General features: G+C 36.6%; 2 protein-coding genes across 2 annotated transcripts; both read left to right on the plus strand.

Annotated features, from left to right (window-relative positions):
• Positions 1 to 2,993: 2,993 nt before the first annotated feature.
• On the plus strand, positions 2,994 to 15,793 carry LOC126080155 (putative olfactory receptor 4A4). The gene is made up of 2 exons (XM_049891442.1): positions 2,994 to 3,912; positions 15,705 to 15,793. The coding sequence occupies exons 1-2, from the start codon at positions 2,994 to 2,996 to the stop codon at positions 15,791 to 15,793; spliced, it is 1,008 nt and encodes a 335-aa protein (XP_049747399.1).
• Positions 15,794 to 18,373: 2,580 nt separating this feature from the next.
• On the plus strand, positions 18,374 to 19,291 carry LOC126079831 (olfactory receptor 4A15-like). The gene has a single exon (XM_049891200.1). It carries the CDS (start codon positions 18,374 to 18,376, stop codon positions 19,289 to 19,291), a length of 918 nt encoding a protein of 305 aa, XP_049747157.1.
• The last annotated feature ends 6,625 nt before the right edge of the window (positions 19,292 to 25,916 follow it).

A 25,916-nucleotide genomic window follows, 5' to 3' on the forward strand; every position in this document is an offset into this window, starting at 1 on the left:
ACAGAGATCTGTTCTACTCATATCTCCCAACCTCTAATAGCTCCAGGAATTCATGGGTTGCTATTGCAGCATCACATGTAATCCTTCTCCTTTCTCTCTCTGTCTCTGGTTATCTTCTCTTTTATAAGAACACCAGTGGGACCCATCCTACTCTAGTATACCTTCCTGTTAACCTTACTGATAACATCTTCTTAGACCCTATTTATAGAGTCACAAACATAGCATTCAGGCTTCAGTATATCTTTGTGGGGAACACAATTCAATCCATAGTAGGGGAGAACCTTGCTTTATATGCATTTGAATCAAGTTTTAAATGACTTGTTCTGAAATCAACTTTCTTGGTGTTCTTGGAATGAATTCAGATGTCATCTGCAAAGGTTCAACTTAAACTTATAGGTCCAACGTTTTTGCCCATTTTGAAGGTCATGATTTAAACAAGAAAGTTTTTACATATTCAAGTTATTCCCAACCTGGACTTTTCCCTTTTGGTGAGTTGACCCTGGATTATGCATTTGTGATTTTTCTCCCCCGAGGGCCTGGTCCTGTAAGTCGTATTCCATGTGGGAGATTATTCTTATAGCATCTCTGGAGATGCAGAATCTACTCTCAGAATTGTGACTAAGGTCCCAATGAGTTTACTTACAGAAGAGTCACACTTTGAGATGCACCAATGAAATGACTCAACAGTATTTGTTGTAGTTCAAATGGAAATAAAGTGTCCAAAGACTGTTACCCTTAGCACAGAGAGTGCTTGTTTATATGAGTAGTTACAGGACTGGGTTTTTCAGGAATTGAAATGATGAACTCAAAGCACAACAAACTATGAACATGAAATTATTTTTCTTTCTTCAGGTAGGCCATAGTTCAACTATGTCATTTGAAGTCAGGCCAGTATAAAGGACTGAGAATCAAAATCAGGTAACAAGCTATTTCACTCCTAAACTGCAAACTGCAAAATATTTCTCTAAACAATTCACAGTTCTCTTTCCCACAAAATTTACTTTTTAACCTCATACTGCTTATTTAACATTTGTTTGTTTTAGGACAAATTATGCCAGCAATTGAGTTTTTGGCTGTCTTTGTTTTAATCAGTATTCAGACTCCTTTTTGTTGGAGGACATTTTTGATATTTGTATTAAAAATCTCAACTATTGAAAAGGTAACAATTTTCTTTAAGGCTGAGGTGAGACAGACTTCCTGAAGCATGGAAAGAATTGGCCACAGAGGAACATTTCTAGGTCCAGTGATGGTGCGTGTACTATCTTACTGTCTGTGTCCACAGAGATGGCGTCAGTGTATGAAGTTGTTATCTTTTAGTACAAGGGAGAAGGCACCACAATCCAGAACTTGAAGTGAATGTCTGTTTCATTCTGCAGGTAACCCAGGAAGTGTTTTTATACATGAGTCTTCAGAAGGGTTTTTATTACACAAGAGTACATTGGTAGTATGATTTAGAAAGTCATGGTCTTTTAAAAGTTCTTCTAAGAAAATAATCAGCCATGTTAGACATTCTAGGTGATTGATAAAATGTGTGGAGATTGACTTAATTCTATAATACCCTTTTGAATATTTTCATAGCGCAAAGATCTAGAGTACCTTCACCTTCTTTAATATCAGTATTCTTAGAAAGGAATTTCAAGGGTAACAATTAGGGGAATATGTTAATGGACATATGTAGGATCAACGGAAGTGCTCTGGAAGCATTGTTTGTTAATCTGTTAATAATTAGAGAATGATGTAAATCTGTCAACCTCGAATGAGTGACCTTCAAAGGCCTAATACTTATGCAAGCAGGTTATTACTTCAACTCATAGGAGTGATAGGTTGGGTAAGAAAAGGTTTGAAATTGATCATTAGTTTTAGCAAAGCTAAGGTGTTCTCATAAAGAACAGAGAATTGGGCTGCATGTTTGCAAAAGATGAGGAGTGGAAGGATAAATTATTTAAACAATGATGTTACTATACTGTCTAAATACAGAGAAGAAAATAGTTAATGTAGGAAATGGAGGAGACAATTACAGGAGGAAAAGTGACAAAGAGGATGGGATCTAGTGTACACACAGAGGGTTTGGCCATAAAAAGAAACAGAAAATCCATGTATTGTGAAGAAGAGGTCCAGCAGAATTATGAAGTCAGATATTGGAGCAAATACCGGTAGAGTTATCAAGAGTAACTGGATATCATCACTAGGATTATTTTAAGAGATAGGAGGGTTGGTTAATATTGATGATATTTATGATGCACTGTTTTTGGGGGTGTGTGTGTGTGCGTACACAGTCTTCTTTTTCTTTTTTTTCTTGGAATCTCTCCTCTCTTCTTTTTCATTCCTGCACATTCATCACCAGCAAAAAAGTAACCCATTTCCAAGAAAAAAGTGTATCTTTCCATGATTTCCTCATGCTCATATAATTATTTTTATTTTGCTTGATAATAGTGTTATACATAGTTTTATGCTTATTTCTTTATTGCTCAACTGTACCTTATCACTACCAATTTTTGAAATTGTGACATATGTCCACTGGGGATTTAAGTTATTCATTAAAAAGGTCCTGCCATTCTTAGAATGTAGAAAACAATCTCAAGTATTAATATGAAAGTGGATATTAAATAAACTTCCTTTGTTTTACATTAAAATTTTCATCTATTTATATTTTATTTTTATATGTAGTATTAACTGTATATATATATATATATAATTTTATTTTCTACTGGATGCTAAGTTAATGTGGTAACCCCATTTGTTTCACAATCTACTCTTTTCCCATATGTTTGTTTGTCTCTCATTATCTGACAAGTTCACTGAGGTTATAGACTGTGTTTTGTTCAGCCTTATATTCTTAAAATCTTGGACAGTGCTGAAACATAATAAAACATAATGTCTATTTATTGAATGAATAAACAAATTATCTGGAGACCTCCAAAAGTCACTAGTGATCATTATATTTACAGGTAAATTTGTCCTGAATTCTGAAATAAGGACACACAGAAGAACATATGGAACAAAGGAACAATGTGACTGAGTTTGTCCTCTTGGGGCTCACGCAGAGCCTTCAGGGTCAGAAAATATTATTTGTTGCATTTTTGCTGATCTACGTTGTGACAGTTGTGGGCAACCGACTTATTGTCATGACTGTGGTGATCAGCCCAACACTGGATGCCCCTATGTACTTCTTTCTTGGCTGCTTATCATTTATGGATGCTGTTTATTCTACTACAGTTACCCCAAATATGATTATAGACTTACTGTATGAGAAGAAAACCATTTCCTTCCAAGCCTGTCTGACCCAGCTTTTTGTAGAACACTTATTTGGTGGTGCTGAGATTTTACTTCTGGTGGTCATGGCTTATGACCGCTATGCGGCTATCTGCAAACCCCTGCGTTATATGACCATCATGAACCAACAGGTGCGTGTTCTGCTGCTGCTGGTGACCTGGGTTGGAGGTTTTGTGCATGCTGTAGCTCACCTTCTCTTTGTTTACAACCTTCCCTTCTGTGGTCCCAATGTCATTGACCACTTTGGCTGTGACATGTACCCCTTATTAAAACTTGCCTGCACTGACACCTATGTCATTGGTCTCACCGTGATTGCCAATGATGGAGCAATATGTGTGGTCATCTTTATTCTGTTACTCATCTCCTACGGAGTTATTATGCACTCCTTGAAGAACCTTAGTCAGGAAGGGAGGCACAAAGCCTTATCCACCTGTGGTTCCCACATCACTGTGGTGGTCCTTTTCTTTGTCCCCTGTATTTTTCTGTATGTGAGACCTCCTTTCACCTTATCCACTGATAAATTTTTGGCTGTGTTTTACACTATTTTCACTCCTATGTTGAACCCCTTAATATATACCCTGAGAAGTGCAGAGATGAAAAATGCCATGAAGAGGCTTTGGACCAGAAAAAGAAAATGGGGCAACATGCAAATGAATCATCTACTTTCAATAAAGAATTGCCCCTTCTTGGAAAACAAAACAAAACAAAAACAACAACACAACAAAAATCCAAATCCATTGTCATTGAATTGATTCCAGAAACTTGTGTGTAATTTTTTAATTTGGGTATTTCCTCACATTAAATAACTTGCGCATGATGAAAAACATTTATTAGGATACTTCCAATGATAAGTTTATTCCAAATATATTTTAAGATTTTCATTTCTTAGGAAAATGTATGTTCTTTTTTGGTGTAGAATAGTTCTGTTGAGTCTATATCTAAGTTATGACTTATGCTACAGTTAATACCAGAAATTTATCTTAGTTGATGGAAGATTTTCTCATGTCTCTTTCTTAAATAAATCTAATCCTTTTTCACAATTAATAGTGTTCATTACAGATTTCAGAGTAATACGATTCAAAATAAGACACAAAAATATGATTCATAGCACCCCATGCAGAGATAACTCATAGCAACCTTAGAGACATATATTTTTATATTTGTATCTGTATGATATTTTATATCTGTAGCTTTGGTTATATTGCTTAGCATATTAAGGTTTACGAGAAAGGATGTCTCAGAGTTCTAAATTAATCATCAGTATGCTAAATATACAAAAAGAATCCAAATGAAAAAGGCAGACAGGCAGAAAAATGACTAGACCTTACTTATTTTCCCAATTGGGAAATCATTTTATCTCTTCAAGTAGAGCAGCTTTCTTTGGTGTTATGTTTTCACAAAGATGATGCATTCATCTTCCCAGATTGTTTAAAATATCTTATGATAGCTTTTCTATTTCTCAATGTCCCATCTCCTTCTTGCTTATAGTCTGTCATTTGTCTTCTAATAGGGACTGAAACTCTGCCTTTCATATGTAAAATCAGCAAAATCCATAATCAATGAGCTTCATATATATAGCCTGGAACTTGACACTGGATTATTTTGCATGATTTTGTTTTCAAGAAAGATGCCGACCATACTATTTCAATTCTCACATCTCTTCCTATAGGAATGTAGATTATTAGGTAGTAGAGAGACTGGAATATGTTGTTTTATTTGACAAAGACCTCATTCATAAAATCTTTGTGAACATTTCTCTTTTGAATTGGGCTTAAAATAGAATATTGTCTGCCTCTGATGTAATAGAAAATTTGTGGCCAAAGATACTCATGGTCCCTGTCACCCCTATTTAGTCCTGTTTCACGAGGTTCTGAGGCGATGGAGGATTGGGTACACTTCATTGGTAAAGCACACTGTATGCATGACTTTGTATCCTGGTTTTTATGCCTAGTGTTATCATGTGGATATTTCTTACATCATCTCATCTCTTCCTATGCATAACACTATTCATCAAATAATATTACCCATTTGTTTGGGTCTGACTTAACCTAACTAAATCCTCTACTTTAAGACATTTAGTCAGTTTTCAAATTTGTATAGTGATATCAAGTGATGCAACAAAAATCCTGGTTAATTGAGTACATATTTTCACTGATCTCTAAGTTCCCTGAAGGCAGGGAAAATTTTTGTGTTCTATGTTTCTCACCCAACATCTGGGATATAGATTTCATCCTAGAAACTTTGTAAATTTTTGGTATTATTGAATTCTCTATTGGAGTCAGAATTTTTACTGATAGATTTTAATGAACTCTTTATATATCAAATATATGTACCATTTTTCTTTGATATTTGCTATAAACGTTTACCTTACCATGTTTTTCATATTATAATTATGAGTGTTTTTATATGTAGATATTATATTTAAATATTTAATATTTAAAAATTCTTTTAGTTTTTTTTTTAAATTTCTTCTTTAACACATACTTGGAGAACTCTGTTCCTTTTCGTTGACTTTATACATTTTAATATTTTTTCTCTCTCTGTCTTTTTTTTTGTTAAAAAACTTTTCAAATAATTCTGTTTCAACCCACCTAGAATTTATTTATTTGTGGTGAGAGAATATCGAAATCTATTTTCTCAAAATTGATAAAATATTCTTCCAACATAGCGTATTAATTATTTTCAGCACTAATCTGAAATTTCTCCTGGTAAATGCCATTTTATACACCCAAAATATTCAATCTTTTCTTCTACTTTTTTTTCTGTTTGGTTTATTTCTCTTCCACTAACACATTATTTCAATAATTATTTTTAATGTTATTTATACCCAGTAGTTATAAAACAAAAAAACCAAACCTATTGCTGTCGAGTCGATTTTGACTCATCACAACTATATAGGACAGAGTAGAACTTCCCCATAGGACTCCCAAGAAGTGCCTGGTGGATTCAAACTGCAGACCTTTTGTAAGCAATCAAGCTGTTAAACACTGCACCATCTGGTAGTGATAAACTCCAGTAATTATTCACCTATTTCAAAAAATTTTGTATAATTTCTAAATTTTTATTCTTCTTGATAAATGTTAAGATCATTTTGTAAGTTTCAAACACTTCCTATGCATTACATTTAGAATTTCATGTTTTAAATTTCTATTTTGATTAAATGGTATGTTGTCATGTCTAGCTTTCCCATCCAGAATAAGAGACATACCGTGAAGCCTTAGTTTATAAGTCTCAGTGAAAATTTGTAATCAGCTCCACACAGCGTACATAGAACTTACCTTTTGTTTTTCTTGTTTACAAAGGGAATTCTCTTATTTACATTTGATTCACATTTTAGTGAGTTGTCCTGAAAGGACTCAGTGTCTTTTGCTGGCATGAATTAGTGCACAATCCTCAAAACCACGGGCACATAGACTGGTGTCTGATTACACATGGGTCTGTGTAAGGTCACCAAAAAACAAAACCAAACCCACTGCCTTTGAGTTGATTCCGATTCTTCATGACTCTGTAGGACAAAGTAGAATTGCCCCATAGGGTTTCCAAGGAGTGGCTGGTGCATCTGAACTGCTGACCTTTTGGTTGCAGCCATAGCACTTAATCAGTATGCCACTATGGCTCTGTATAAGGTCACACAGGGGTGTACATATGAATATACAAATTATGGACAACATTGCAAAATTTGGAATTTCAGAACGCTTAATTGTGTTCTTGAGGAAGCTGTTCGTAGACCAAGAGGCAGTCCTTTGAATAGCACAAGGGGGATACTGTGTGGTTTAAATTCAGGCAAGGTGTGCATCAGGGTTGTATCCTTTTACCATACTTATTCAATCTGTATGCTGAGCAGATAATCCAAGAAGCTGGACTATATGAAGAAGAACATGGCATCAATATTGGAGGAAGACTCATTAAAAATCTTCGATATTCAGATGACACAACCTTGTTTTCTGAAAGTGAAGAGGACTCGAAGCCCTTACTAATGAAGATCAAAGACCACAGCCTTCAGTATGGATTACATCTCAAAGTAAAGAAAGCAAAAATCCTCACAACTGGACCAATAAGCAACATGATGATAAAGGGAGAAAATACTTAAGTTTTAAAGGATTTCATTTTACTTGGATCCACAATTAACACCCACAGAAACAGCAGTCAAGAAATCAAATGACTCATTGCACTGGGCAAATCTGCGGCACAAAAATCTCTTTAAAGTGTTAAAAAGCAAAGATGTCACTTTAAAGACTAAGGTGGGCCTGATCCAAGCATGGTGTTTTCAATTGCCTCATATACCTGTGAAAGCTGGAAAATGAATAAGGGAGACTGAAGAATTGACTTCTTTGAATTATGGTGTGTGAAGAATATTGAATAAAGCACTGTCAGAAGAATGAACAAAGCTGTCTTAGAAGAAGTATAACCAGAATGCTGATTAGAAGCAAGGATGGGAAGACTTACTCTCACATACTTTGGACATATTATCAGGAAGGACTAGTCCCTAGAAAAAGACATATTGCTTGGCAAAGTAGAGGGTCCGCAAAAAAGGGAAGACCCTCAGAGTGACGGATTGACACAGTGGCTGCAACAGTGGGCTCAAGAATAACAATGATTGTGAAGATGGCACAGGACCGGACAGTGTTTCCTTCTGTTGTGAATGGGGTAGCTATGAGACAGAACTGACTTGAAGGCACGTAACAACAACAAAAACCTGTGTTGGTCCTTGACCCAGAGGAATCTTCCCGGAAGCTGTATTAAGAGCTTTCCTGCTACTGTTATTTGGCATTGTCTCCCAAAACATTAGTGACTTTGGTTGCTTTAGTGGGATATGCTGCTATTCCATGCATAATTGCATATCATTCATCTTATATATCCAAGTGGTCACTTCTGGAGGTTACGCCAAAGGCATTCTATTCCTTTTTTGAGCCAATGCCTGGTTTTCTTCTTGTCATCTACAGGACCCACTTTAATCTTTCCTCAGAATACCCATAACGCCTTCCATAACAGCATTTCTTGATTGTCCATTCCTCAGGGGATTGTTTGTCTGCCCAAACGGTGAGGGTATTATCCACAACCCATTAGCATGTAAATAGCCAGACATTGCTCTGACTGTGAGAACCAAGGGCTCCCTGCGCATTAAATATGCTGCTCATACATCTGGCCATTGGGTAGATTTAACTTTGCTTCTTTGACTAAGGTTGTACCATTCAGAGGGAAAATTTCAGCAGATTTCCATATTGAATCATACCCTTCTATTTGAGAACTTCCTTGATACTTTTTTTTTGTAAATAAATATCTGTTTTTCTTTAGCAGGAAGTGAATATTGCATTCATATCAATCAACAACAGAAGTGGAAATCTTGCCAGAGATTCCAATTTGTTCTGAAAGTTATGCTCCTGAATATGATATACTTCCCTTGAGCCACCTCCTATGCTATATACCTGTCTGTAGTATTTTGTTTTTATTAAAGAGTTTTGTTATCCTGCTCAATCTTTTAATGAATGACCCTCTAACATCACCCATGCCATAAAGGGCACTCATGATGTCATTTCTTTGTGCCTTTATGAAAGTTCAATGACTTTCCACTAGCTTTATTTCAGATAGCATGGATCTCACCACCCTATCAGGGAACTTTCAAATCCCACCCCCTAGTGCTTGTCACTGAGTGGCTGTAGGCTTCTGACAGTGTCTTCAGGCTACATATGTTCATATAATAGACATTTCCAAAGTTATCTGAGCACTAGGATTATGGCTTTCTTATGCAAATGCTGGCTAATGAAAAAAAGAAGACAAGTGAAGAATTCATATATCTATATTCATAAGAGATATGGGCCTGCAGTTTTCTTGTGTTGTCTTTGTCTAGTTTGGGTATCAGGATTATGTTTGCATCACAGACTATATTAGGGAATATTTCTTCTTTATCTGTCTGCTAAGCTACCCTCCCAAATGAAACCATTATTCTTTCTACACCCATCAGATGAGATTAGCCCAGCTGTGTCTGAAGGCTGGGGCAGGGCTTGGGGCATTACCTAGGCCATCACCTGAGGTAGATGCCTTAAAAGTCATTGCTTAATGTCCCCAGGACTCACCCCTACTCCTCTTTTTTTTTCTAGATCTATATTTAGACTTAAGTTCCAGCAAGCCCCAAAAGATGAATTACGAAGTATGACCCAGGAGGAGGTACAGTACACTCCAAATGAACTGCTTGATTTTTACAATATATACAAACAGAAACCTGGGAAATATGAGTGGGATGGCTATTAAGGGTGTGGGATAATGACGCAAGGGATATAAAGTTGTTATCAGGTCTGAGTTTATTGATATGGGCCCACTAAGCACAGATTCTTTACTCAGTGTTTTAGTTCGAAAGGTTAGAAAAGGATCTAGTAGTTTATTTTGTTGGTTCACTAAAGCATGGATTTGGCCCACTGGGTAAATCAAGTTTAAAGATCATACCTGCCTTGGTATATTGTAGAAGAAGGTACCCAAACACTTAAGGAAATTGTCATATCAGTGTAGACTTATCAGGTTGTGCCCACAGACCCACCCACACGTAGTGCCCAGAGAACACTTTTACCACAACTGTAAGGAAAAAATTTGTGAAGAAAGACCCAAGATCCTTGAAGATTACAACAATTGCTATTTTACGTGAGTCAGGTTTGACAGTGGGACCTGCCCTAACTGAGTTAACCCTTTAATTAAACAATTATTTTCTGATATGAGTTTTTTTTTTTCTTTTGATACCATGTGTTTTCATGAATGGAAGCATGCCAAATCCTTGCGAGTTTCTGAATTTTTTGATAGTATAGATTTTTTTTCTTGCCTCATACCATAAGCCTACCTTTACAGTCCCAAGGGACATACTTTGTCCCACTAATTCCACCCCCAGAGTCCCACCGGAGTCCACTGGGATGTATGTGTCCCAAATAAAAATTTTCAAAATTTCTATTTTTCCTATCAAAATTCCAGACACTTCATACAATACCCTGTAAAAATAGTAATTCGCAGCACAAATCCACAAAGGCAGTACTCAGTGGGAAACTTAGAGCAATAAATGCCTACATAAAAGAAAAAGAAAGATCTCAAATTAACAGACTAACTTGACAACTCCAGGAACTAGAAAGAGAACAGTAAACTGAGCCTCAACCTACAAGAAGAAAGGAAATTACAAAGACCAGAGCATAAATAAATAAAATCAAAAACAGAAAAACAACAGAGAGAATCAATAAAACCAGAATTGCCTCTTTGAAAAGATCGATACAATTGACAAACCTTTAGCTAGACTGACAAAGAAAAGATGCAAATAATCAAAAATAAAAAATGAAAAAAGGAACATTATAATACTGACCCAACAGAAATAAAGAAAAATATGAGAAACTATTATGAATAGCTATAAGCAGAAAACTGGATAACCTAGATGATATAGACAAGCTCTTAGAAGCACACAACCTACCCAAACCAACTCAAAAGGAAATAGTTTCAACAGACTCATAACAAGTGAAAATATCCAATCAGTGATCAAAAACCTCCCCCCCACCAAAAAAAAAGGCTTGACAAGAAGGCTTCACTGGGGAATTCTAAACAAACATTTAGAGAAGAAATAAACCAATGCTGTTTAAACTCTTTCAAAAGATAGAGAAAATCCAAATTATGGATTTGCTTTCTTTGCCAAAATTACTGTCCATGGACTTACAGAATGCCTTATCCACTGTCGTGGTATCCCACACAGCATTGCTTCAGATCAGGAAACTTACTTCACAACAAATAACATGAATTCCCATCTCAGGGAATTCACTGGCCTGACCATGTTTCCTATTATCCTGAAACAGCTGGCTTGATAGGATGAAGGAATGGCCTTCTAAAAACACAATTATTGTCCTAGCTATGTGGCGATACCTTGCAGGGTTGGGCCAGTGTTCTCCAGGAGGCTGTGTATGCTGTAAATCAGCTTACTATATATAGTTGGTGCTCTTTCTCCCAAAGGCAAGATCCACGGGTCCTGGAATCAAGGGGTGGAAATGGGAGCGGTATTACTCACTATTACCCCTAGTTGCAAAATTTTGCCTTCCCGTTTTTGTGACCCTTGCCCTGCAAGTCTAGAGGTCTTAGTTCCAAAGGGAGAAATGCCCCCGCCTGGGGAGATAACATTGATTGATTCCATCGAACTGGGAGATAAGAATGCTGCCTAGCCAATTTGGGTTCCTCATGCCTCTGAATCAACAGGCAAAGAAGAGAGTTATATTGGCTGGTATGATTGATCCTGATTACCAAGAGAAAATCAGATTGATATTACATAATGGAGATAAAGAACAGTATGTCCGAAATATAGGAGATTCTTTAGGGTGTGTCGTAGTAGTACCAAGCTTTGTGATGAAAATTAATGGAAATCTACAGCAACCCAATTCTGACATGACTACTTATGGCCCAGACACTTCAGGAAGGAAGGCTTGGGTCACCCCAACAAGCAAAGAACAACAACCAGCCTAGGTGCTTGCTGAGGGCAAAGAGAATACAGAATGGGTGGTGGAAGAAAGTAGTTCAAATACCAGCTACGACCATGTGACCAGCTTACTATATATAGTTGGTGCTGTTTCAGAAACAAGGACCATAACTGCTTTTAGTATGTTTTCCTTGTTTTGTTATATGTGTGTGTATGTGTGCATGTATATATATATATATATATATATATATATATATGTCCTTGTTGCCTTCGATTCTGACTCATAGTGACCCTATAGGACAGAGTGGAACTGCCCCTGTAGGGTTTCCAAGGAGTGGCTGGTTGACTAGAACTGCTGATTTTTTGGTTAGCAGCCAATTTCTTCACCACTGGGCCACCAGGGCTCTTCTTTCTCTCCCTGTCTTGAAATTATCTTTGTTTTCTTCCCTCCCTTATTCTGTTACTTACAAAATATAAGATGTAATTGGGGCTAGTGCGTTTGGTTGTATGCATGTTAGTTGTATCATGTCAAGTGCAATATGGCTTTATAATTGTCTTTGCTTAGAGGTTATGTATAGTTTAAGGAGATGTGTACAGGTGCCAAGTTGACAAGTGGTGGCCTGTGATGGTTAAGGTTAAGTATCTACTTTGCTAGGCCATGATTCTCAGTGATTCAGCAGATATTATCATCTACAATGTGATCTATTGTGAGCAGCCAATCAGTTGAATATTGAGTTTCCTTGAGGGTATGGACTTCACCCAATATATAGGATGTCCTGGCGAAGCTCTCTTCCTCTTGATCCTGCCTCTGACTTGTCACCCTCTGATCTCTGGTTCATGGGATGTGAGATAGTATGCTGTCATCTGGTCTGCTGATTTTGGGTTTGTCAGCCCCTTCAACCATGTGAGTCAGGAGAAGCCTCCAGCCTGATGCCTGGCCAACGGATTTGGGACTTGCCAGCCTCCACTACTGTGTGAGCCATTTCTCTGAAATATATATATATATATATATATATATATGATTCTGTGTTTATGTAGATATGCTTCACTGGTTTTGCTCCTCAAGATAACCCAGCCTAAGGCAACATGATAGAGTTTTGATTTTCTGTCCTGTAAAAGAAGTGCAGAAGAGGTTGACTGAAGTTGGTCCCAAATGCTTATAGACACTGATTCCTTCAGCTCAGTAATTACTAGCTGTTAACTTTCAGGTTATTATATTTTTTAATTTTTTTTCATTTTGGTGAAAGTGTAGAGAGCCAACATACACTATTTCAACAATTTTCACATGTACAATTCGGGGACATGGGATACATTCTTCAAGTTGTGCTACCATTCTCCCTATCCTTTTTCACATTATCCCGCTGCCATTATCGTAAACTCGCTGCTGCCTGTTTCCTGTCTAACCTTTTGAGTTGCTGGTTGCCAATATGATCTCACATAAGTAATTCTGTAAAAGAGCACAGTCCTCAAAGCAGAGGTACTTTGCTAATTAAAATAAGCTATTTTTTAATTTCTTTTTGTTGTTGTTGTTCATAGAAGACTTAGGTGATAGTTTTGGTTTAAGGTTTAAAGTTTAAAGATTACCAGGGGAAATATTTTGAGGGCTCACAAAATCAGTCATTTTTTTATAAATCAGCAATGAGCAACTTAAAAAGAAAATCAAGAATCCCCTTTATAATAGCATATAAAAGATTAAAATTCCAATGAATAACTTTAGCCGAGGAAGTTAGAGACTTACATACAGAAAACTATAGAACAGTACTAAAAGAACTTAGAGATGATCTAAATAAATGGAAGGATATTTCATGCTCATGTATCAGAAGACTCAATATTGTCAAGATATCAATACTACCTACAAAAGTCTATAAATTCAGTGGAATCCCCCTCAGAGTTTCTATAGTCTTCTTTACAGAAATGGAAAAAAATCAATCCTCAAATTTATATGAAACTGCCAAGGGTCCTAAATAGTCTAAATATCCCTGAAAAAGAGAAGCAGAATTCGAGAACTCTCACCACCCAAACTCTTGACTTCCATTCTTGTGGTATGATCATGGTCACAGGATGGCTGTTGGAGCTCTGGACAACTTGTCTGAGATCTAGAGAAGCATCAAGGAGGAAGGTCAAAATGGAGTTTCACTTCCAGTTGAATCATCTCAGTTCCTGCAAGTCCCGCCTAATGACTTAGTTTGTATGCTATTGACCACCTTAATAATCAAAAGTTGCTGTGAAATGTAATTTTTTTCAGTCTGGAACTATTGCTTTTCCTGAAAATGTAGGATCTAATAATAAGGTAGAAAAGAATCCTGATGGCCCAGTGCTTAAGTGCTTGACTGCTAACTGAGAGGCCAGTGGTTCAAACTCAGCTACTTGTCCATGGGAGAAAGATGTGACAGCTTCTGTAAAGACTTATGCCTTGGAAACACTGTGGGGGCAGTTCCACTCTGTCCTACAGGGTTGCTATGAGTCAGACTTGACTCGACAGCAGTGGATTTGGTTTGGAATAACTTTGAAGGGGCAAAATATGAAGAAAACAATCAGAACTCTACAATATCTACTAGTCTTCCTTCTCTATCACATTACCAAGTGCTAGAATTCCCTCCTCTCACACTAATACAGTTCTTTGAAACTTTGTGTAGAAACACAGGGCGTTAATATTTTCCTCAGAAAACCTATATGATAAGGACTTAGAAAAGATGCATTTTCAAGTTATCCCTTTAAATGTTTTATACTTTTTTTTTCCATGTTCTATACATATTTTATCAACTCATCTATCTGAAACTCTTTCTGTAACAAAATCAAGACTCTTATTGCTGCGGTGATGTATTCGTTTCCTAGGGCTGCATAACAAAAGTCTACAAAGTAGGTGGCTTTAACAACAGAAATTTATTGTCTCACAGTTCTGAAGGCTCATAGTCCAAAGTCAGCGTGACATGTTGATTCCTTCTGAGGCTTGGACTGAGAATCTGTTCTACTCCTCTCTCCTAGCTTCTGGTACCTCCAGGCATTCCTGGGCTTGCAACTGCAGCATCACACTGCATCCTTCAACTATCTCTCTGTTTCTGTGTATCTTCTGCTCATTTATAAGAATACCTGTAGGACCCACCTTTCTTCCGTATGACCTCAGTTTAACCTAATTGATAACATCTTTATAGAAGATATTTACAATCAGAGTCACATTCACAGGCACAGGGGTTAGGACTCCAACATATCATTTTGGGGGACAGAATTAAATCCATAACAGGTGAGAACCGTGGTTTATATGCATTTGAACCAAGTTTTCAATGACTTGTTCTGAAATAACTTTCATGGTTCTCTGGGAGTGAGTTCAAATGTATTCTACATATGTATAGCTTAAACTTATATACTCAAAGGACTATCTATTTTGAAGTTCATGATTTTTACATATTCAAATTCTGTCTACCATGCCCTCTTCCATTTGGGTGACTTGCCCTCATATTGTTCTTTGGTGATTTTCTCCCCCAAGAACCTGGTCATGTAAGTCATGCTCTATGTGGATGATTATCCTTGCGCCATCTCTGGAGATGCAGAATCTACTCTTAGAATTATAATTAAGGTCCCAATGAGTTTAATTATGGTAGAGTCGTCCTTGGTGTTGCACCCATTGAATGACTCAACAATATGTCTTGTAGTTCATATGTATATAAAGTGTCCATAGACTTTTGCCCTTACCACAGAGAGTGTTTGTCTACATGAGTATTTACATGACTGGCTTTTTCAGGACTTGAAATGATGAACTCAAAGCATAATGAAATATGGATATGAAATTATTCTTCATCCTTCAGGCAAACCAAAGTTCAACTATGCTGTATGAAGTCAGGCCAGTATAACAGTTTGAGAATCAAAATGTTGTGAAGGTTTTTCACTATTTCACTTCCAAAACACAAACTGTAAAATATTCAAACAATTCATAATTTTTTTTCTTTCACAGAATTGACTTTTTTTACAACTTCATATTAGTTGTTTGACTTTTGTTTTTACAATCAAGGTTCAGGCTTCTTTTGGTTACAGGCCATTTTTGATACCCATCTTGAAAATCCCAACAGTTTCGAAGGTACCATTTTTCTGAAAGTCTGAGATGAGACAGACTTTTTGCAGCATGGAAATAGTAATATGGAAGCATTCCTTGATCTGGAGATGGTGCGTGTACTATCTTACTCTCTGTGTTCACAGGGAAGGCATCAGTGAATGAAGATATTATCTTTTAGGACAAGGGAGAAGGCACCACAATCCAGAATTTGTGCTGAATGACTGCCTCATTATGCAGGTAAACCAGGAAGTGTTTTTATACGTGAATGTCTTTACTTGGCTTTACATTATCCAAAAGTACTTTGGTAGTGTGATTTGGAATGTCATAGACTTTTAAAAGTTCTCCCATGTGATTCTTATAATCAGTCATGTTGGAGATCCTTTATGATCAATAGAGTATATGAATATTGAGTCAGTTCTGTAATGCTCTTTTGGATATTTTATGCTATAAAGATCCATATTACATTTACTTTCTTGAACACTGGTATTTTTAGAAACTAATTAAAGTGTAACTATTTGGGGGATATTTTAATGGGCACACATTTGTAAATATCATTGTAGGATCAATTGCAGTGTTCTGAAGCGTTGGCTGTTAATCCTTTAATTCTTAGAAAATGATGTAGCATCCATAAAACTTGAATGATTGACTTTCAAGAACCTAAGATGATATTATGCAAGAAAGCTATTACTTCAACCCATAGAAATAATAAGCTGGGTAAGAAAAGGAGTGCAATGAACCATTACATTTAGCAAAGGTGAAAGTGTTTTTTATGAAGAAGAAGAGAGAATTGGGTTGCTTTTTTGAAAGAGATGTGGAGTTGGTGGATAGATTATTTAAGCAATGGAGATATTATGCTGTATAAATATGTAGACAGAAAAATGCAAATTGTAGAGGAAAACTAATGATGTAGAAATGGAGGAGACAATTACAGGAGCACTGTTTTGAGTGTGATAAACACTATGGGACCTAGTGCACATGCAGGGGACTTGGCCGTAGTTAGAAACATGGACAATCCGTGTATTGTGAAAAGGAGGTCAGATAGAATTTTGAGGTCAGAGATTGAAGTCAATGTCAATAGAGACTTAGAGAGCATCTGGATATCATTACTAGGATTATTTGAAGACACAAATGTGGGTGCGTATCAATAATATTTTGACTTTTTTTCTCTATGTGTGCAGTTTTCTTTTTCTTTTTGGAATCTGCCCTCTCATTATTTTCATTCTTTCACATACAGCACCAGCACAAATGTAAACTGTCTACAACAACAACAACAACTGTTTCCTTCCATATTTTTCTTATGCTCATATAATCATATACAAACATTTATTAGCTAATATATTTATATTTTTATTTTCATTCTATAATAATATATTATGGATAGTTTTATGTTCGTTTCCTTTTTACTCAACAGTACCTTGTGGGAATTTCTCTAATGATACCAGCATAGTTCTAATTCATTCATTCAAATGAATGTATTCCATGTAATTGATTTTTTCTTTAGATATATTCAACTATTTCTCTATTGATTGGAATTCACTTAAATATCTTTCTCTCATATTTGTTATTTAATGTCATTATAAATAATACAACAAAAACATACCAGGAGTGTATTCTTATGCACTGATGCCTTGCTTCCTATGGATAGAATCTAAGATGTGTAATTGTTGTAATGAAAAGTATATGTGTTTTTATTTTCAACAGAGATGGCTAGATTTCATTCCAAAGATATTATAAAATTAACATTTTTTAGTAGCAATGGAAGAGAAAGCCCTTTTCTCTATTTTTGCCAGTTATAGCAATTAATACTTTTTTTTTTTAACTTTTTTGTCAATCTAATCGGTGCAAAGTGACATCTCTTATTTGATTTTTCATTTCGCTACTTACAGATGAGTTTCAGCATCCTAGCATACGTTTGTTGGCCATTTGTATGTATTCTTCTTTTAATTGCTTGTTTATATCATTTGCCCACTTTGCCATTAGATTGTCTTTTCCTGGTTAACTAGTTGGAATTATTTATCTACATTTGGTACGAATATTATGTATGTTCTCTAAAGTGTACATATTTTCCCTAAGATATTTTTTATCTATGGACTGTGTTTATTGTATCAACAAAAATACTTAAAAAATTTTGAAATTATTAAATATGCTTAATTGGGAATTTAGTTATTAGTTAAGAAGATTCTTCCATTCCTAGAATATAGAAAATAATTTATTTTACTGACTTGAAAGTAAATATAAAGTAAACTGTACTTCATTTTAACATTAAACCTTTACTGAATTTCTATTTTATTTTTCTTTATGGTACTACCTATAGGTACAATTTTACTTTCTTCCAGATGAAAGTCAGTGTGACAGTCCCATTATTTAATAATCTCTCCATTTCCCATGTGCGTTTCTAATTTGTCTCTCCATTAGTCTATACAATCACTGAGGTCAGGGACCATGTTTTAATAAATCAGCCTTGTAGTCTTATCATCTGGGACAGGGCTGAAACATAATAAATCATAATGCCTATTTGTTGAATGAATAAACAAATCAGCTTGGGACTTCAAAAAAATCACTGAAAATCATTATATTTACAGGTTAATTTTTTCTGATCTCTGAAATAAGGACACACAGAAGAACTTATGGGGCAAAGGAACAATGTGACTGAATTTGTCCTCTTGGGCCTCACTCAGAGTCTCCATGGTCAGAAAATATTTTTTGTTTTGTTCTTGCTCATCTACATTGTGACAATGGTGGGCAACCTCCTCATTGTCATGACTGTGGTGATCAGCCCTACCCTGGATGCCCCTATGTACTTCTTTCTTGGCTACTTATCCTTTACAGATGCTGTTTATTCTACTACAGTTACCCCAAACATGATTATAGACTTACTCTATGAGAAGAAAATCATTTCTTTCCGAGCTTGCATGACTCAGCTTTTTGTAGGACACCTATTCGGTGGTGCTGAGATTTTACTTCTGGTGGTTATAGCCTATGATCGTTATTTGGCTATCTGCAAACCCCTGCATTATACGACCATAATGAACCAAAAGGTGTGTGTTCTGCTGCTCTTGGTGGCCTGGGTTGGAGGTTTTGTGCATGCTGTAGTTCAGCTTCTCTTTGTTTGCAATCTTCCCTTCTGTGGTCCCAATGTCATAGACCACTTCATCTGTGACATGTACCCCTTATTAAAACTTGCCTGCATTGACACCTATATCATTGGTCTCACTGTGGTTGCCAATGATGGGGTAATATGTATGGTCATTTTTATGCTGTTACTCATCTCCTATGGAGTCATTCTACACTCCCTCAAGAATCTTAGTCAGGAAGGGAGGCGCAAAGCTTTATCCACCTGTGGCTCCCACATCACCGTGGTGTTTCTCTGCTTTGTCCCTTGTATTTTTATGTATGTGAGACCTCCTTCCACCTTATCCATTGATAAATCTTTGACTGTGTTTTACACTGTCATCACTCCTATGTTGAACCCCTTAATCTATACTCTGAGAAATGCAGAGATGAAAAATGCCATGAAGAAGCTCTGGACCAGAAAATGCAAATAAGCTTGGAGGCAAATGCATCACCTACTTTCAGTGAAAAACAGCTCCTTCAAAAATGCCCTGTGTAATTATAATTGTGGTAAAATTTTCTCCCCATTTAATAAGTTATAAATGATTAAAAATACTTATTATGTGTATACTTCCAATGATTAGTTTTGTTCAAAATATATTTTTAAGACTTTCATGTCTTGGCAAATATTTGTTAATTTTTGGGGGTATAAAATCATTTTCTTGAGACTATGGATTTATATTCCATGTGATGAGTTATGCTAAAGTTAATACCAGAAATTTATTTTAGTTGATGGAAAATTTTCTCATGTCTCTTTCTTAATCAATTCAATTGTTTTTCAGAATTAATAGGTCTCATTACTGATTTCACAATAATAAAATAAGATGAAAAAACATGATTGAATGTTTTTGTCATGGAATTAATTGTGTCCCTGCAAAATGTGTGTCATCTTGGCTATGCCTTGATTCCTAGTATTGCGTGATTGTCCACCATTTCATCATCCGATGTGATTTTCCTAAGTGCTATAAATCCTACCTCTAGGAAGTTAATGAGACAGGTTTAGAAGCAGTTATATTAATGAAGCAGGACTTAATTTAAAAGGTTAGGCTTTTCTTGACTCAATCCCTTTTGAGATATAGAAGAGAGAAGCCAATAGAGAGACAAGGGGTCCTCACAACACCAAGAGAGTAATGCCAGGAGCTGAACAAGTCCTTTGGACCCTGGGTCCCTGCACTGAGAATCTCCTAGACCAGGGGATGATTGATAACAAGGACCTTCCTCCAGAGCCAACACAGAGAGAAAGCCTTCGCCTTGTGCTGGCACCCTGAATTTGGACTTCTAACCTACTAGACTGTGAGAGAATAAACTTCTGTTTGTTAAAGCCATTCACTTGTGGTATTTCTGTTATAGCAGCACTAGATGACTAAGACACCTCTCCACACAGAGATAGCCCATGTTAACATTTAAACTACATATTCTTATTTTTGTATCAGTAAGGCATTTTAAGTATTTAGTTTTGCTTCTTTTGCTTAGTATGTTGCAGTTGAAGAGGAAAGAGGCTTCAGAGTTTGAATATTAATCATCCAGTTATAGTTGGGTCACTTTCGACTTATGGTGACCTCATGTGTTACATAGTAGAATTATACTCCTTTGAGTTTTCATAAATAGATCTTCAGGACATTTTTCTGAGGCACCACTGATTATGCTTGAACTGCCAAGCTTTTTGTTAGTATTTGATCATGTAGCCATTTGTGCCACTCTGGAAACATTCTACTATTCATATTGATCATAAGATGGCTAAATATACAAAAGGAATCAAAATGATAGATAGGCAGATAGGCAGACAAATGACTACGTCATATTTATTTTTCCAATTAGAGAATGATCTTATTTCCTTAAGTGGAGCCGCTTTGTCTGGAGTTATAATTTTCTAAAGATGAACTATTCATCTTCCCTGAAAGTTTAAAATATCTGATGATAGCTTTATTATTTTTAACATCCCCATCTCCTTCCTGGAAACCCTGGTGGTGTAGTGGTTAAGTGCTACAGCTGCTAAGCAAAATGTCGGCAGTTCAAAACCACCAGGCACTCCTTGGAAACTCTATGGGACAGTTCTGCCCTGTCCTATAGGGTCATTATAAGTTGGAATCGATTTGATGGCAATGGTTTTTCTTTTTTTTTTTTTATCTCCTTCTTGCTTATATTGTCTCATGGCTTTCTAATGGAATCACAGACATTCCCTTTCATATGTAAAATTAGAAACAATCCATAATAAATGAGTCTCAAATACAAAATACAGAAATTAACACTGGATTATTTTACATGATTTCATTGTCAGGAAAGATGCTGACAATTCATACTTTTTTCCATTCTCACATCCCTTAATAAGGGAATACAGATTATTAGGTAATAAAGAGATCAGAATATATTATTCTGTTTGACAGAGGTCTCAATCATAAAATATTTGTAAACCTTTCTCTTTCTGAATCAAGCTTAAAATAGAATATTAACTACCCCTAATATTGTAGGAACATGTGATCAAAGATACGGTTTCTGCCTCTCCTAGTTTGGCTTCATGAGGGGCAAAGAGCATGGAAGAACAGGCCCTTTTCACTGATAAATCATACCGTATGCACGATTTTGTAACCTTGCTTTTATTCCTAATATTATTATATGGATATTTAGTAAGTAATTCAAGCCTCAAGTTGCAATAGTAAAGGATTCCATGGGGAAAATAGTAAATGATGCAGGAAGCATCAAAAAAAGATGCAAGGAATACACAGTCATTATACCAAAAAGAATTAGTCGATATTCAACCATTTCAATACGTGGCATATGATCAGGAGCTGATGGTACTGAAGGAAGAAGTCCAAGCTGCTCTGAAGGCAATGGCGAAAAACAAGGCTCCAGGAATTGATGGAATATCAATTGAGATGTTTCAACAAACAGATGCAGCGCTGTAGGTGCTCACTTGTCTATGCCAAGAAATATGGAAGACAGCTTCCTGGCAAACTGATTGGAAGAGATCCATATTTATGCCTATTCCCAAGAAAGGTGATCCAACTGAATGTGGAAATTATAGAACAATATCATTACTATCACACGCAAGCAAAATTCTGCTGAAGATCATTCAAAAACGGCTGCAGCAGTATATCGACAGGGAACTGACAGAAATTCAGGCCGGTTTCAGAAGAGGACGTGGAACCAGGGATATCATTGCTGATGTCAGATGGATCCAGGCTGAAAGCAGAGAATACCAGAAGGATGTTTACCTGTGTTTTATTGATTATGCAAAAACATTTGACTGTGTGGATCGTAACAAACTATGGACAACACTGCGAAGAATGGGAATTCCAGAACACTTAATTGTGCTCATGAGGAACCTTTACATAGATCAAGAGGCAGTTGTTCGGACAGAACGAGGGGATAGCGAATGGTTTAAAGTCAGGAAAGGTGTGCGTCTGGATTGTATTCTTTCACCATACCTATTCAATCTGTATGCTGAACAAATAATACGAGAAGCTGGACTATACGAAGAGGAACGGGGCATCAGGATTGGAGGAAGACTCATTAACAACCTGTGTTATGCAGATGACACAACCTTGCTTGCTGAATGTGAAGAGGACTTGAAGCACTTACTAATGAAGATCAAGGACCACAGCCTTCAGTATGGATTACACCTCAACATAAAGAAAACAAAAATCCTCACAACTGGACCAATGACCAACATCATGATAAACGGAGAAAAGATTGAAGTTGCCAAGGATTTCATTTTACTTGGATCCACAATCAACAGCCATGGAAGCAGCAGTCAAGAAATCAAAAGATGCATTGCATTGGGCAAATCTGCTGCAAAGGACCTCTTCAACGTGTTGAAGAGCAAAGATGTCACCCTGAAGACTAAGGTGCGCCTGACCCAAGCCATGGTATTTTCAATCATATCATATGCATGTGAAAGCTGGACAATGATTAAGGAAGACTGAAGAAGAGTTGATACCTTTGAATTGTGGTGTTGCTGAAGAATATTGAATATACCATAGACTGCCAAAAGAATGAACAAATCTGTCTTAGAAGAAGTACAACCAGAATGCTCCTTAGAAGCAAGGATGGCGAGACTGGGTCTTACATACTTTGGACATGTTGTCAGGACGGATTAGTCCCTGGAGAAGGACATCATACTTGGCAGAGTACAGGGTCAGTGGAAAAGTGGAAGACCCTCAATGAGGTAGATTGACACAGTGGCTGCAACAATGAGCTCAAGCACAACATCGATTGTAAGGATGGCACAGGACCGGGCAGTGTTTTGTTCTGTTGTGCATAGGATCGCTATGAATCAGAACTGACTCGATGGCACCTAACAACAACAACGATAAACGGTATTGTTTTCCTGATATCCTTTACAAAGCTCTCTTTGTTGGTGTATACGAATCCAAATAATTTTTTTATGTTGATCTTGTATTCTGCTTCTCTGTTGAATCTTTCTATTAGTTCCAGTGTTTTTTTTTTGTTTGTTTGTTTTGTTTTTTTTCCTTTTGTGTGTGTGTGTGTATGTGGAATATTTAGGGTTTTCTGTGTATAGGACCATATCTGCAAATAGGGGTAGTTTTATTTCTTCCTTTCCAATTTGGATGCCCTTATTTCTTTTTCTTAACTTTGTTGCCCTAGGTTACTTCTAGCAATATGTTAAATAAGTGTGGCAATAAAGCATATCATGGTCTTGTTCCCAGCCTCAGGGTGAATGCTTTCAGCCTCTCTCCATTGAGAATGACATTGTTTGTTGGTTTCGTACGTTTTTGTTGTTAGGTGCCATGTAGTTGGCTTAAATTCATAACCAAATCAAAACCAAACCTTGTGCCATCGAGTTGATTCCGACTCATAGCGACTCTATAGGACAGAGTAGAACTGCCCCATAGAGTTTCCAAGGAGTGCCTGGCCGACTCGAACTGCTAACCCTTTGGTTAGCAGCCCTAGCACTTAACCACTACACCACCAGGGTTTCTCCTTAAATTCATAGTGACCCTATATAAAACAGAAGAAAACATTGCCCAACCCTGCCCCGTCCTCAAGATCATTGTTATGCTTAAGCCCACTGTTGCAACCATTGTGTCAATCCATCTTGTTGAGGGTATTCTGCTTTTTTACTGATCCTCTGCTTTACCAAATGTGATGTTCTTCTCAAGGGAACAATCCCTCCTGATAATATGTTCAAATTATGTGAGACATAGTCTCGCCATCCTTGTTTCTAAGGAGCATTCTGGTTGTGCTTCTTCTAGGACGGATTTGTTCATTCCTCTGGTATATTCAATATTCTTTGCCACCACCAAATTCAAAAGTGTCAATTCTTCTCCATCTTCCTTATTCATCCTCCAGCTTTCACATGCATATGAAGCGATTGAAAACTCCATGACTTGGGTTAGGCGCTCCTAGTCTTCAAGGTGACATCTTTGCTTCTCAACATTTTGAAGAGGTTTCTTGCACCGGATTTGCCCAATGTTAATGGTTTTTTTTCATTTCTTGACTGCTGTTTCCATGGATGTTGATTGTGGATCCAAGTAGAAAGGGTTCCTTGACAACTTCAATCTTTTCTCCATTTATCATGATGCTGCTTATTGGTCCACTTGTGAGGATTTTTGTTTTCTTTATGTTGAGGTATGATCCATACTGAAGGGTGTGGTCTTTGATCTTCATTAGCAAGTTCTTCAAGTTCTCTTCATTTTCAGCAAGCAAGTTTGTGTCGTCTGCATAACGCAGGTTGTTAATAAGTCTTCCTCCAATGCTAATGCCACACTCTTCTTCATGTAGTCCAGTGTCTTGGATTATTTGCCCAGCATGCAGATTGAATACGGTGAAAGGATACAACGCTGATATGCATCTTTCTTGAGTTTAAACCATGCAGTGTCCCCTTGTTCTGTTCAAAAGACTGCCTCTTTATCCATGTACAGATTCCTCATGAACACAATCAAGTATTCTGGAAGTCCCATTCTTTGAAATGTTCCATGGACTAACAAAAGAATGAACAAATCTGTCTTGGAAGAAGCACAACCTGAATGCTCCTTGGAAGAAGCACAACCTGAATGCTCCTTGGAAGCAAGGATGGCAAAACTACATCTCACATTCTTTGGATATGTTATCAGGGAGAATCAGTCCCTGGAGAAAGACATGATGCTTTGTAAAGTAGAAGGTCCGCAGAAAAGAGGAAGACCCTCAATGAGGTGAATTGACACAGTGGCTGCAACAATGAGCTCAAGCATAGCAAGGATTGTGAGGATCTGTTGTAAACAGAGTCCCTATGAGTCACAATGAAAATCCTGGTGTTGTAGTTGTTAAGTGCTATGGCTGCTAACTAAACGGCAGCACTTCGAATCCACTAGGAGTTCCTTGTAAACCATGGAGCAGTTCTACTCTGTCCTGTAGGGTCACTATGAGTCAGAATCAACTCCACAGCAATGGCTTTTTTTTTTTTTTTTGGTTTATGGGTAGGAACTGACCCAAAACACATAAAAAAAAAAAATCTCATGAATATACATGAAAAAATTCTACTCAATAGAATACAGCATCATAAAAAAACAAAACAAAACAAAAAAAAAAAAACCACAACCACGCAGGACTCATACTAGGTATGCAAAGGTAGTTCAACGTTAGAAAATCAAACAATGTAATCTACCACATAAATAAAACAAGAGGAAAGAATCACATAATTATGTCATTCAAAGTGGAAAAGGATTTGATAAAATCCAACACAAAGTCCTGATTTAAAAAAAGGAAAAAAAAAAAAACCCAAAATTCTCAATAGAATAGGAATAGATGGGAAATTCCTGAATATATTAAAAAGCACCTATATTTTTTGGGGGGGCTATACAAAACCAGTAAAATTGCTGATCAGAAGATTTAAAATAGCAGCTTGAGAAGACAAACTAAAGTATTATAAGGGTATGTGCAAAGAGTTTGTCCAAAAGAGAAGAACATGTTCTGCATTTCTCAAGCTGAAAGAACTCAAGAGAAAATTCAAGATCCTTGTTGCAACAGTAAAAGAGTCTACAGGGAAAATAGTAAACAACCCAGGAAGCATCAAAACAAGATGAAAAAAAAAAAAAAAATACACAGAGTCGCTATACCAAA

The sequence above is a fragment of the Elephas maximus genome, chromosome 7, assembly GCF_024166365.1.
Source record: "Elephas maximus indicus isolate mEleMax1 chromosome 7, mEleMax1 primary haplotype, whole genome shotgun sequence".
NCBI classification, from domain to species: domain Eukaryota; kingdom Metazoa; phylum Chordata; class Mammalia; order Proboscidea; family Elephantidae; genus Elephas; species Elephas maximus.